Genomic DNA, 14,969 nt, shown 5'->3' with positions numbered 1-14,969 from the left:
TCCGCCACCCGGAACCGGTGGCTGCTGCAGCGCCGAGCACTCAAGAAAGCCCAGCAGTGCCCTGACCCGTAAAAACCGTACCGGTAATAAGAAAAAAGACATCCCACTGAAAGTAAGCCACCCTGTGTTTTTTTGAGGAAAAAAAGTTATAAGACAGTGTCTTTAAAAGGGGGAAACACGGTAGATAAATAGGTACTGCTACAGCTGGAAGATAAAGGGTGTTTCCGTGTGCTGCTCTGGTTCGCCAGAAGTGGCTTTGTCATGCTGGCCACATGACCTGGAAGCTGTACGCCGGCTCCCTTGGCCAGTAAAGCGAGATGAGCGCCGCAACCCCAGAGTCGGTCACGACTGGACCTAATGGTCAGGGGTCCCTTTACCTTTACCTTTAAAGGTTGGTACAAATTATTCCTGCATCCTAGCTTCCATTCAGTTTTATTTCTATCTTCATGGGAGCAGGCCTAATGTGTGTTTTACATGATCATACTGTACAGTCAAGAGATGTATGGTATTTAGCATCCTGTGCATTGTAATGTCATTTTAAAAATAGCTGTAGAGATATGCTTTAATGGGAGCAATGTTCAGTGAAATCTTAAAGACAGAGAGCATAGTTGCAGTAAACAGATTTTTGGTGCTTTATACAGTATAGCTTTTTGCAAAAAACAAAAACAAAACCCAAAGCCCATTACACACCATGCTTAAACATGACTTATTTGTACTTCATGACAGCTCTGTGAATTAGGAAAGTTTTGAGAGAGAATTGTTTGCTCAATGGTGGATTAACCATATCTAAAGCAAACACTGTTTTCTCATACACCATGGATAGGTGATGTGATGACAAAAAAGGGAAATTCTGACCCATGAGGCTTTTTATAATAGCTTGAAGAAAGAACTAAATGACATTGATTTTTAAAAAGAGCTTTTAGCGTACATTTTTTCTTCACATTTGGATTGAGTAAGAAACATCTCCTATACCTATGCATTCTTTGTCTGTTTTTAATCTAAAACCTTGTAGGTGGTGATCTGCTTGCGGGGACAATCCCTTCTGTTTTAACAAAGATCATTCTTGGCTTCTCCCCACACTTCTATCTTTCCCTGACCTCTCCCTCCATTAAGATAATATGCAATTACCTTATAGCAGATATTCCATGTTCTGCTATACTTTAAAGTAACCTCTAGGTCTGTCTGCAGTTATATATATATATATATATATATATATATATATATATATATATATATATATATATATATATATAAGGCCATTTAATTTGTATGCATGAATTGAAATTTTTATTGTGTTGGGAGTTTTGTTCTAAACTATCTTGAAAGCTTTTGCCTTGAAAGGTGGATAAATATATATCAAATAAAAAAATAAACCCAGCAGTTCAAACCCATATCACCTGTTAAATTTACTTTGCTCTCCAGTAGAATTGTTCTGCCTGTGGTTTGTTTTTATGTGCTCTGTTGTCCCTTGCCTTTTAACTCTTTCTAGAGCGGGCATAGGCAAACTCGGCCCTCCAGATGTTTTGGGACTACAACTCCCATCATCCCTAGCTAACAGGACCAGTGGTCAGGGATGATGGGAGTCCCAAAACATCTGGAGGGCCGAGTTTGCCTATGTCTGCTCTAGAGCAGTAGTCTCCACCCTTTTCACACATGGGACACACCTTTAACCTGAAATGCGGAACCTATTTTTATTTTATTCCCTCCCCACTCTGTATTTATATGTTGCTAGTGCTCCTGGATCAGACCAGGAAGTGGTAATGGGGTCCAAGTCACTGGCATGAGACGATGCTAGCAATAGTGTCCTGCTTCTATCTTCTATTAATTCATCCTTCCCATTCATTCCAGGCAGGCCTCAATAAACTTCTTGAATAATCTGTGCTAGGAAATAGTTATTTACATAGTAACGTGACACCTATGCCCTCATGAATTGAGCCTCTGTGTTTTATTAACTCCTTTTACAAGCAATAACCTTCAAACTTCTAGGGTAAGTCAGACTAGCTGCAGCCAAATACTGCAGGGGAACCGGTAGTAGTGGGCATAGTGGGCAATCTGTCATTCAAGGAGGCCTGGGGGCCACTACAGATCTTCTCCTTGAGGAACGCCCGATAAGCTAGAAGAGCCACTGACATGAGAGGGACAGTGGCTCTTCTAGCTTATCAGGCGTTACCCCACCATTGATGCTCTTAAGTCTTTTATGTATGTGATATTTTATGTTCCTTTAGTTTTTTCTCGTTTTATGTGGATTCCTGTCATCCTGAAGCCTTTCATGTAGATTTCCAACCTGAGTGGGAAAGAACCATAAATTCTGAAAGAACCATAAATTCTGAAAGATCTTGCCTTCATACCAGATGCATCCAGAAGAATTCAGCTGCGTCTTTCACTGTTCAAAAAGTGATTTCTCTGACATTTTTAAAATTTCAAACATGTAAAGTCAGACAAATGAGCTACTCTTGAGTTGGTTGCTGTTTGTTTAAATGTCAAGTTTTCCCAGTGCCCTTGAGCTGCTTTTAGGTGCTTATGATTGCTTGGTCTATGACTATGAATTTGGATAGTGCCCAGGACCATCAATTTGACTTTACAGTTTAATTGAAACTCTCCTTTATAAATAACTTCAAAACCTGCCAAGGTATTTCTGTGGGGTGGTAGTATGTATATACAAGCAAGCATAGATATTACAGAGCCACAAGAGAAGTGCTGGCTTATTTTAACATTTGGATTTTTTATTCGTAATGTTTTGATATAACTGATCGATCAAATCTTCTAAGCAGTTTACAAAACTTCCGAGTCAGAATGCAAAACAGAGCTGTGCCTCTAAGTAGAAGTCCCCCTTTTAAATTAGAAATAATAATTATCTGGCAACACATTTATATATTTTGGGATGACTTCAAAGTAGTGCTAAGGAGTTTGCTCTGTCAGTAGAGGAACTTCTCATCCTTCTTTGCACTCTCACAAAGCCTATTGCAGGGGGGGTTGTGGTGGCAAGAGGGGCGCATTGTTGTGTTAGTGGGATTCATTGTGCTGGCTCCCACTAGTGCAACTATTCATTGGCCCATCTTATTTAAAATAATTATCTCCCCTCCTGGGGTCTTTTGAACACATTTAAGGCTGCTTATTACATTGTTTTAGAACAAACGCCAGGGTTTCATCAAGAAATTAAACGTATCTGATTAAAATATGGGAAGCTTTGGAGATGATACATGCATTAAAAAAAAACCACAAGATATTGGTGGAATAATGTTAGTTTAGCAAATCAGAAGCCTAAAAAGAAGGTAGGTCTTGAATGGTCTGATAACATGGTATTGATTAGTTTATTGCTCTAGTGTGTGCATTGACAGTGTACATAAGTCCCTTCCAACTGACAGACCAGAAATGATTTGTTTATGTCATTATAGTTGGAAGGTGAGTTCTGTTGAATTAGGTCTTGGCTAATTAATGTCATTATGATGTAGCTGTTTTACTTAATCAGTAATGATACCAGCCCCCTGGCCATATGGCAGTTAGTATCTGATTTCTGTTTAATAAAAGTGTTTCTTAACAGATTATTCCTTTAGTCAGATGAAAGTAAAGGTCATATTTCAATAGTTATCAGTTGTTAACAGACTGCCACATATGGCTTTAATTTGTAATTCAGTCTTGGCTTTTTGTTGTTTTTGTTTCCTACTGTTTAGCCGCTAAAAGAGAACAGATTTTTGTCTGTGTAATTGTTGCCATTTCTAGACGAGACTCCCATTTCTTTAAAGACCTGAGAAATTGGGAAGTAGTTCTTGAAATAAACAAATCGCCAAGTATAGTAGTATCTATGCAGAATCTTCAGATCCTACTACTGTATTTACTATACCCTTTAGCGACCAGAAAAGACACTGGAGGTTCATGATAGCACAGAGTTTGAGATCACTGATATTTTCTCATTTCCTGCATGTCAGTGCAGTTCAATCTAGGGTACTTATATTTATTTTATTTTTATTTCATTTAGCTTGTTTTAATACAGCTAAATCCAAATGCTTCAAATAGACTTGGGCTGTATTGCCTCAAAAGATTGGAGGAAATACTTTTTTTTTGTTCTATACAATAACACATATACATTCCTGACCATTACTAATCTGACCTCACAATGTCCTCATGCAAATCAAAAGCTAACCAATGATTTATCCCTCTATAGTTATCCAGAGGTGTCTACTATGTTTTTTCCATGTCTGATGACATGTGAATACCATGCAATAGGTTTATCTCCTTGCATCATGACAAAGATTTGCTGTACCTATGTGTGTGCAATCTCTCCATAAACCAAGCCTCTCTTCAGTTTCTATAGTGAAATGGTGAAGACGTGAGTGCAGTCTGTCCAGTCACCTTTCTGTACAGAAATGACTATATAAACCAGGCATAGACAAACTTGGCCTATATATCAATCCAAACCCAATCCAATTTTGAATATAATTTATAGATCATAGGTTAATGGGTCAGCATAGTTCCTTTAAAGAGGTGTATTAATATCAAGGAATGAATCTCTATACACAATTATTTACAATGTTGCCATTTTTAATAGCTTGAATGATTTTGTTTCCTGCGTGGAATTTTTAATTAACTTACTTTGGTAAATTTGGTAATGTTATTTGTTTCTGTATTTCTTGGCCATACGAAGTTGCTGCTGAAGCAATTTTTTCATGTGTGTGTGTTATATCCCATCGTTTGAGACCATTAGATGAGCCAAAGGCAGCTCAAGTAAAACCCAAGTCAGCAGTAAAACAACATCAACAACATAATAGTAGCTTAAAAAAGCAGACACCAGCAGGTGGGTGTTTCTTTACGTCAGTCCCAAAGCTAATGGAAACAAGAGGGGATTTGCTAATCTTTCACAAATCCTGATAGAATTAGATGCATGCCAGTTAAGTATACATGTTCCCAGTGTTGTTTACCAGAGTCTCTAAAATCATCTCATACTTGCCTAGTTAAGTCTCTGACTCCTGTACATACGTGCCACGTTTGATTCCTTGCTTTGGAGAGGAAAACCACAGCTGCCAATTCAAAAACTTCAGTAACTCTCTATTATTGCATCCGCAGAGGGTATGCTGTGTTCAGCTGAAATGCGAGACACTGTGTCCAACCTCCCACTTCATATAGAAGTACATTATGTTAAACATCATTTTTTTAAAAAAAAATTGCATTTCCTCTTTTGGACAGGGTCCATCAATTAAGCAGTTTATGGACATCTTCTCCCTTCCTGAAATGACTCTGCTTTCATCCGTGACTGACTATTTCATGACTCACAATATTGAGTATGACCAAGTTCATCTTTACAAGGATATAAGTGTGAGTATAGCTGTTTGAGGGTATAGGTGAACACTCCCTTTGGCAGTCCCGTCTCTTATATGAGAGTTGCATTGCACAAGCGTAATGTACCATTGTCAAATAGTGTAAATAAATAAATAATGGAGACCAAAAAAAAATCTAGCAATCATTAATTCTTAAAAAAAAAATTAGAATGAAGTATAGTGAATATCTATATTGCATTTTCCAGAGGGGCAGCCATGTTATTCTGTTGCAGCAAAAGCGCCAGTCTTGTGGTACCTCAAGGACTAACATGTTTTATTGTGGCATATGCTTTTGTGGACTGGATTCCACTTCATCTTTAAGGTGTCCTGACTCTGGTTGGTTCGTACATTGCTTTGGTTATTTGTCATCTTCGGTAATACTCCTAAGCTGCTTTTTTTTCAGCACCTATAGGAACCTGACTGCACAAAAGGACTCTGCTTATACATCTTTAGCGTCACAGTTGCTTTGGACTGTGAATTTAAATATACCCATGTATCAGTGACTTTAGTGGCTTCCTGGAAATTACTTATCATTTGGTTTCTCTGTGTTACACACACACACAGAGAGAGAGAGAGCCCTCAAAGCCCACTGATACACGGAACTGTGTTAGTGCTTTGGGTGCAGATTTCCTACCTCATATGTCAAGTTCCTGACAGTTTTCTCTTTTGATGATTACGTTATAAAGCGGCATATACATTGATGGTGCTGTATACATAATACAATGCAAGGTTTAAGACTTATGCATAACTACTCGTTGCTGTTTTAGGATGCCATTAAAGATGTCCATGTGAAAGGAATGATGTACAAATGGATTGAAAAGGACATGGGTCAGTTAAGTTCTAAACTTTGATTAAGGTTTTTTTTGAATAGTAATGAACACTGTCTGGCATCTGATGGCTTTAGATTAATGGTTTTGAACCACCAAACTGAAATTTGCCTAAATGTTTTCTTCTTTTTTTTTGTCATAGTGTTGTGTACTTCTACATTATGCTTAGCTTAATCTGTTTCTTGCAGAAAAATATATTCTTCATGGAGATGAAACTTATGCTGTCCTAAATCGACTGGTTAACCACAACAAAAAACTATTTCTTATCACAAACAGTCCTTTTAGCTTTGTGTGAGTATCACCTCTTATGCGTCTTGATGAAATGGTTGCTTATGTGCAAATGTTAAATGACAGTAGTAATTGTTCAGTGTAGACCATCTGGATAGCAGCTTTCTTATGTAAACATTTTTAATTGTTGGAAGATAAGATTTTATTATTATAATAACATGAGGATCTATTTGTGTATTTGATTTGTTACCCTGCTTTCTCCATAAGGTGATGGTGGTGTTCAGTTAACAACATAATCATACCATTACAAACAAGTACAACAAGTTTTAGCAAGGAATTGTACACGACTGTGAAACTGGAGAAACTGCATTGCTAGTTTTGTGGTTGCAAAGTTAAATTTGAAAAGTGATTGTAATCATTCCTAGGGGCACAGTTCTGTCCTGGTGCATGCACAGGTCTGTTTCGTTGTCCCACCTTGGTATGCATAGGTGCATGTTGGCTGAACGCTATGGTCTGTGTGCCTCTGATAATTCCAACTGACCCTCCCTTTTTGCCTGCTGTGAGTGACTCATGCTATGGATCTGAATTACTGGAACAGCCCAAAGGAAAGGGCTGGCTGGGAATAGAGAAGGTAAATACAGGCATCCTGTTTTCTGTAATGTCCTGGTGTGTGGTGCTTCCACACGTGCCAAAGTGAGAAGCAACTGGGCTCTGATGGGATATCTGGATGCACCCCATCTTCCTGCAGGGAAGGATTGTGCAATAAAATAGAACATGGCATACATTATAGGTAACCTAATGAATAGATGGTAATGGGCCGAAGCCTTCAGATTCTATAGTAAGTTCCTTTAAAAAATAATAATCAACTCTTCCATAATAGGTGTTTTTTGTAGACTTTGGTAATGGAACATGTTCTCCATCCATACCTTTGCAGAACTGAAGGTACTATTCTGTTGTTGTTGATCTAGGCTGGAAATGACTTGGAGCCATTTATCTCACGAATTAACTACCAAGTGCCTCCCTAAGAAACCTCCGCAGGAGCCCGCAAAATACTGAAGCCTTCTTCACATGTAATATGGTGGCAAATGCATGTTTGCCGCTGCATGTGTTATGCAGCAAGTGACACCCGTCCTGGCTCCCTAACCTAGTTCACGAATGGACTTGCCAATATGAACCTTTTAGCCTAAAGACATGGTTGAGGTCTGGTCAAGCTGAACTCAGAAGCCAAGGGAAACCTCAGGCAGGGAAGGATCGGAGAATAATTTGTAATAATAGAAAATAACTTTATTAATTCACAGGGCCCTTAACAACTTGGGGACCACCTGATTCCAAACTTTCCTGTCTGATCACCCAGTCTTCAGGGGAGTTGCTGTTAGTTGACCCTTGTGGCTCTGACACATGGAGTGGAATTCAACATAGGGACAACATGACGTTTCTCCTGTGGGGGCCCTCACACACTCCCTAAGTCTGTTCTGGGTTTTCCTCCAGGACATAATTTGGGGGGGCAGGGCAGGGAAGAGGGAGAAGGTGGCCCATTGTGCTAGCAGACCTTGTTCTGTGCACACAATGACTTAGTTGAATTCTGTTCTTGGTTTGCATCCGCCAGAGATTGTGAGCTCAGTGTTGTGGTCCCAGTTCCCTGGAATGCCTCCGAGATCTGACAGGGGTGTAACCTGTCAAACTTCAGGTGCTTGGTGAACAGTTTTAAAAGCATTTAAAGAAAACTTTTCTGATTTTCATAGTTAGTATTTTTCTCTTTTGTAACCTCATTGTACACTGCTACATAAATTGCTTACATAAATAATAAAGTTGCAGACCATTAAGAACAGTGTATGTATTGAAGATACCCTAAGGAACACATGTAACTGGACTGCAGCTTTCTTACTTTTTGACTGCTTCTGAAGCCTAGCACAGTATTGAGGACGAAACCACAACCTTTTCCTGAGCGTGGAGAAAGGCTCCCTTCTAGGATTGGTCTGCATTTTGGAGGTACCCAGAGAAGAAGTAAGAAGGCTTGGGGCAGTATCCAGTTCATTTGTTCCGTTAACTCAAGGATTTACACTTGCATAATGGAATTATGCCCTCCCCAAAACGTTCTAGACAGTTGGGAAGAAACACCAGAACAATTTTAGAGGGCACAGAGAAGGAGAGCAGAGAAGAGTTTTATTGCACAAACAAAAAATCCTTGCGCTAATGATGTTAATTTTATATTATTGCTTTGACTGCTTCTGGAATTCAGAGTAAAGGAAGGAAAAATCATTTTGTGGACCCCATCTTTGTGTAGACCAGGGGTCAGCAACCTTTTTCAGCCATGGGCCGGTCCACTGTCTCTCAGACCATGTGTTGGGCCAGACTATATTTTGAAAAAAATTACGAACGGATTCCTATGCCCCACAAATAACCCAGAGATGCATTTTAAATAAAAGGACACATTCTACTCATGTAAAAATACGCTGATTCCTGAACCATCCGTGGGCTGGATTGAGATGGCAATTGGACCGCATCCGGCCCATGGACCTTAGGTTGCCTACCCCTGGTGTAGACAAACAGTAAGCCCTAAGAAAACTCAGCTCCCACTGTGCTGTTAGGAAGGCAGGTTAGAATTTTTTTTAAAAAAGAAAAAATCTTGGCAGATAATCCATGTCTTTCATCAGATCAAAATGAAATCTTTCTCTAGAGTACCATACACTGGATTAAATGAAATAACCTTTCCCTGTTTTTGTCTGCAGTGATAAAGGAATGAAGCACATGGTTGGGAAGAACTGGCGAGACCTTTTCGACATGGTCATTGTGCAAGCAGATAAGCCGAATTTCTTCACTGATAGACGCAAGTATGTTTTGTGATTGTAGTATACCAGACCTATATATTACATTTAACTCTGCAGCTGTTACAGAAAATGGCAACTGCAGATTCTGTGCTTCTCTGCCCCACATCATTAGTTGATGATAAAGGGGGGCAGAGGCAGGAATGTCAGGCTATGGGCAGGAACCCTGACTGGTGGGGTGAGGGAAGCGGGGAATTAAGTATGCAGCTGCCATGTTTTGACAGCAGCTGTTCATCTTTAATGCAGCACAGCATTGTGACCTTGCTATAATCCTAAAGATGGTCATGTAGAAGGTTTCCTTGGCAATAATGGGCTTCCTTTCAAGATGCCAAGTTACTTTTTTGCATTTTAAAATTCTGGCCAGACCAACCCAAGCTCCTTCTTCTAAAACTGCATGTCAAATTGTACAGAAATGTGTTATGTTAATCCCCTGCCTTTTGCGGAATATTTGAGGTCTTTAATACTATGTGTAATCCAAGCCATTGAAGTCAAGCATCCATGTACAAAAAGCCAAATACAGTGGTACCTCAGTTTGCGAACGCAATCCATTCCACAGAGGCGTTCACTCGCCGAAGGCATGCTTCTGTGCGCGCTGCGCACATCGCTTCTGCGCATGCGTGAGCTGTGCAGATCACATCTGTGCATCTGAGTGCCGCAGAACCCGGATATAAACACTTCCAGGTCCGCGGCATTCGTAAATGGAGGTGTTCGTAAACGGAGGTAGGCGTAAACCGAGGTTCCACTGTAACTATTTTTAGGACACCTTTTCCTCTATCCCGGCTGCCATGTGTGTTGAAGTGGTTATATATATTGAGTCCCTAACATCCTAGAAAAAGTAAGCATGCAGTGGCCGTTTTTTCTCTTAAAACAGACTATACACTTTCATTATGCAAACTGTTGTGAATAAATGGGCCAATTTCTTTCCTCCTGCAGCTTTCAGTAACACACTTTTGAACAGCTCACATAATAAAAACTAATGATTTAACTACGAAGTGACTTAAGGAATCACTTCTCCTTTGTCATCTTACTCCAAGTTTCCATAGCAAGACTCACTCATTTTCAGGCCTGTAATAGCAGTTGTTTGACTTTTGTAGACCCTTCAGGAAAATGGATGAAAAAGGTTCACTTCATTGGGATAAAATAAGCAAACTGGAAAAGGGGAAAATTTACAAACAGGTAAGATTGCTTAACAGAATCTTATTACTTCATGGCTTGTGGCTTAGCTTACAGATATTAGAGGGGGGAAATGGGTTGCTTTAAAGTATGTGAGCAAGTACGAAACAAGTATTTGCCACTCTTGTTTAATAGCTGTAATTTTATACTTTTTCCATAGCTTCTTTATTTCCATTTTCTTAGAATCTCCCATTCTTAGAACTGTGGTGCAAATATGTCATAAGATAAAAGCTGAGGTGGATAATTATCCCTCTGAAGTCATAAACATATTTGTCCTGTTCTTTTGAAATGATTTCATCCCATTGTTTCTGAAGGAAAACAGTCGAGTGAGGTTTCGTTTTCCTATTTTAATATGTAGACGAGGTAGTCGTGTTCCGCAGGTAGACTAGGAGTTAGCAGGGTCTTGAAAAATCTTTTGAGGAAGGCTAGAAATTTATTGATCAGTAGAATATACCATGAAAAATTGTTAGTAACCCACTTTATGTGATTTGCAGTTGAGCTCTCTAAAATTCAGAAATGGTTCTGAGGCAGTGCAGTGATCAAATCGGACCTTCAGAATTATATACTGTAATGTCAAATTATGTCACTGCATTTCATTGCTGAGTCAATGATCTTGGTCATAACAATATGGTGCCAATTGGACAATGGCTGTAGCATCATCCAAACAAGCATAGTATGGCTAAATATCTTCCAGATTTGTTAATAGAATGCTGTGTGGATGAGACTAAGAAGATGAGGAAGGCTCTGTATACTCATACCATATGTGACCTAATACCGGGTACATGGGTAAAAGTGTCCCAGTAGGGAAATCATTTTGACCCGCAGTTTCCTAGTTGTGTTTTTCCCAGATGTCTTTATTACCAGACTCTTGTCTTAGAATCCAATATGTTAAAATCTTCCCAGCACAAACATTTGAATGGTTGCCATAGTTAGGGAGATGATTATTGATGTGTGTGTATGTGGTTGACAACAAATTCCCACTGAAATTAACACATTTCTCCATTCTTACCAGGCATGCCAATGTTGGGAAAGTTTCCTAAAGTTGGAATTAGAATGATCTTTTAAACAGCAAAAAATGTCATTCATTCATCCTGCGTGAATTTGAATGTGATGGGTTGGGATTGACGTCAGTGATGATGGAAGTCTAGTTCTGGTCATGCCAGGGATTCATTAGGAAGCATGAGTAATAGTGAAGGGAACCCAGCAGCCTGTGTTTTGCTGCTAGGATATCTGAGGACAGATCAAAGTCAAAACATACAGAAGTTGGGCCAATGGGGAGAAGCTTAGTAACAGATAATGGTCACTGCAAAAAATAAGTGTACCTTTATAAGGTAGCCTGTATCCTACTTTGAGGGCCCTGGGAATAGCATATTGAAATTGTGCCCAGACTATCTTGAAATTAATGTTCTGCACATAGCAAATCACTAACATGAATCATGACTTAGCTATGCTTTAAAGCAGACCCATTTAAAGTAATGGGACCAAAATTAATCATTACTAACATCAGTCTCATTGCTTTCTGGATACAACTACTTTTTGTTTGTAGTTTTTTAACTGTAAGTATTGGAGTAGCAATGGATTGTCGTGCAAAGCTACAGTGAGGCTAAATAAGATAACAATTTAACTCACCACACACTTAGGGATCAGTTAGTCTATAAATTTAAGAATGTTTCCTTGAATACAACCAACGTGAAAGATATGAATTTGTAGGACTGATGGGATTATAAATCTAGCGTTCCAAAGTCTCCATTTCCCCTAATTTGACAAAGTTCCCGTGAGAACTCCTTAAGCTTTTACCCATGGATGTTTTTTTTTAATAAGCAGTTTATTCTGAACAAATATTTTCTCTTTGTTTCCTTGGCTCTGTAGAAAAATCAAAGTAGTGAGACTTATTTTTTTGACCTTTTCAAGACCGGCACACACTGTTTTTCTTTGCAAGAAGAAACCAGATATTTAAGTTTATTCTCACATTCTTTTGTTCATCTTATTTTTCAGGGCAATCTGTTTGATTTTCTGCGGCTAACAGGCTGGCGGGGGTCCAAAGTCCTTTATTTTGGTGACCATTTGTACAGTGATCTTGCAGTAAGTACAAGATCTTGCAGGCCTACTTGGAATTTTAGCTCAGTGCTACTTAGTAGCCTCTGCTTGCTACCGGAATCCAAGGATAAGCTTCATTCTTCAGTATTGTTGCTCTAGGACAGGGGTCAACAACCTTTTACAGCCATGGGCCAGTCCACCATCCCTCAGACCATGTGGTGGGCCGGACTATATTTGGGGGGGGGGGGGAAATGAACGAATTCCTATGCCCCACAAATAACCCAGAGATGCATTTTAAATGAAAGTACACATACTACTCATGTTAAAATACCAGGCAGGCCCCAGAAATAACCCAAAGATGCATTTTAAATAAAAGGACACATTCTATTCATGTAAAAATACGACGATTCCCGGACTGTCTGCGGTCCGCATTGAGAAGGCGATTGGGCTGCATACGGCCCATGGGCCTTAGGTTGCCTACCCCTGCTCTAGGATTTACCGTGTTTCCCCTTTTTTAAGACACCGTCTTATAACTTTTTTTCCTCAAAAAAACACAGGGTGGCTTACTTTCGGTGGGGTGTCTTATTTTTTTATTGCCGGTATGGTATTTATGGCTCAGGGCGCCGCTGGGCTCTCTTGAGTGCTCGGTGCTGCAGCAGCCACTGGTTCCGGGTGGCGGGGCGGCAGGCGTCCTTGACCAGGCCAGGCGGAGGCCGCTGGCTCAGGTGCTCCGCCCGCTGCTGCAGGGCGCTCCAAGCTCCTTGGCTGGGCCAGGCAAGGAAGAAGCAGTGAGCCCAGCGGTGGCGGCAAGCACGGAAGCAGTAGGGACGCTCTTGGAGCGCCGCTTCACAGCTGATCGCGCTCCTGCAGTGCCGGCCGCATGGAGTGACTCTGTGAGCGGAGGTGCCTGTGGGGGTTGGTTTCCGCGGCGTGGAAGTATGGCTTATTTTCGGGGTATGTCTTATATTTCTCAAATCCTTAAAAACCCTGCCATGGCTTACTTTATGACTATGTATTAAAAAAGGGGAAACAGGGTATTTGTGGAAGACACTATGGCTTTGATTCTTCAATGTTCAGCTCCCATTGCATAGGTAGTTTCTTTTTAGACAGTCCTGATTTTAAACCCATACCAACATCAAGTTTATTGCAAAAGGTCAAATACTTTCTTCTGGTCTGCTCTTTTGGGGCACATTTCCAAACCACAGTCCATATATAACCATATTTTTCATTTTATTTTTCTAAAGGCAACTTGCAAAATGAGAGATTTCTCCTCCCACCACTTCTTGCCTTTCTGCTTGGCCAGGATCTACCTTGTATACCTTGTGAATAGAGAGGCACTATTTCCTTCTGGCAGCAACCCCTTGCACCTTGCAAGAACCATTCCAGAAAACTGGATTGGGGGGATGCAGGGTGCTTCTGCTGGACAGGCGCCCATTGCTATGCATGCTTAGTAAAAAATACCAGGACCCACTGATGTCAGTGGAACTTGTTTTGTACTAACGATGCATAGGATTCTATCCTGCTATAGCTCTTTGCATGTTCATCTGAAGGGCTCCAGCCTGCCAGCTGACATTGTGCGCTGGCTCAGTTATACTCAAGCTGATTTCCTTGCCGAGGCTGCCATTAGAAAAACTCTGCAGAGCTTTTACTGAATAGTTTTATTGGGTACTTTTATCGTATCTGACATCATAGTTTTTGGAATGTATTGTATCTTTTGTATGCTATCTTCATGTTTTGGTAGGCAGGGTATAAATATATTTCATTAAGGGGAATAAAACCAAGTCTGCATGAGTGGTTGACTGGTTTGGGGAATGATCTGGCCTTGAGTAAACTCCCTAACCTGCAATTTGCAGACGCTGTCATCTACAAACATAATCACTGCTGCATTTTGTTTATTAAGAAATTTTCCTCTTTTTTGTAAATAAAACATAACCACCATACATTCCTGTAGCACATTCTGTTCAACCCAGAGATCGCCACCCCCTCTTCTCCACTCCTAAGGACTGACACCTCAAGGACTAATAAACCTAAAAGAAGATTAATGTTTATTTAAAAATTAAATAGTGTGAGAAAGAAAAGAGTAGACTATAGGATAAAGCGAAAAGCTAACAACAAATAGTGGCTTTCCTGCTTGTTGGCGAGTAAGAACTGGGTGAAAAATTGTTTCCTTCAGGCTATGAACTGATGCATCACAGTATCATATGTAAAATAAAAAAATTCCTTCAGTAGCACCTTAAAGACCAACTAAGTTTTTATTTTGGTATGAGCTTTCGTGTGCATGCACACTTCTTCAGATACAGTGAAATGGAAGTTTCCAGGCACTTATGTAGAGAAGGGGTGGGGAGGGGTGGGGATGGGGAGGGGGGATCACTCAGAAGGGTGGTGGAAATGGGTGATTGACTGACTGATAGCTGTTGATGACCGCAAACGACTGCAAATGGTTTTGCATGAAAAAGCAAGGGTTGAGATGGCTGAAGATCGCTTATCATGTATAATGAGATAAGAACCCGGTATCTCTGTTCAAACCAGGTCCCTCCATGGTTTTGAGCTTGGTGATAAGTTGCAAT

The 14,969-nt window shown here is 40.2% G+C and overlaps 1 protein-coding gene across 1 annotated transcript in view; it reads left to right on the top strand.

The window, feature by feature from the left end:
- The window catches only part of NT5DC2 (5'-nucleotidase domain containing 2), a 34,261-nt gene that overhangs the window by 13,931 nt on the left and 5,361 nt on the right, over positions 1–14,969 (top strand). The window contains exons 6-11 of the mRNA XM_035106133.3: positions 5,182–5,310; positions 6,080–6,140; positions 6,328–6,430; positions 9,097–9,198; positions 10,287–10,368; positions 12,361–12,447. Of these exons, the coding sequence (XP_034962024.1) occupies positions 5,182–5,310; positions 6,080–6,140; positions 6,328–6,430; positions 9,097–9,198; positions 10,287–10,368; positions 12,361–12,447 (564 nt within the window). The remainder of the gene's footprint in view (positions 1–5,181; positions 5,311–6,079; positions 6,141–6,327; positions 6,431–9,096; positions 9,199–10,286; positions 10,369–12,360; positions 12,448–14,969) is intronic.

The sequence above is a fragment of the Zootoca vivipara genome, chromosome 2, assembly GCF_965207765.1.
Source record: "Zootoca vivipara chromosome 2, rZooViv2.hap1.1, whole genome shotgun sequence".
NCBI lineage: Eukaryota > Metazoa > Chordata > Lepidosauria > Squamata > Lacertidae > Zootoca > Zootoca vivipara.
Note: the sequence above shows the minus strand (reverse complement) of the source record. Positions and strands in the feature narration are given on the sequence as shown.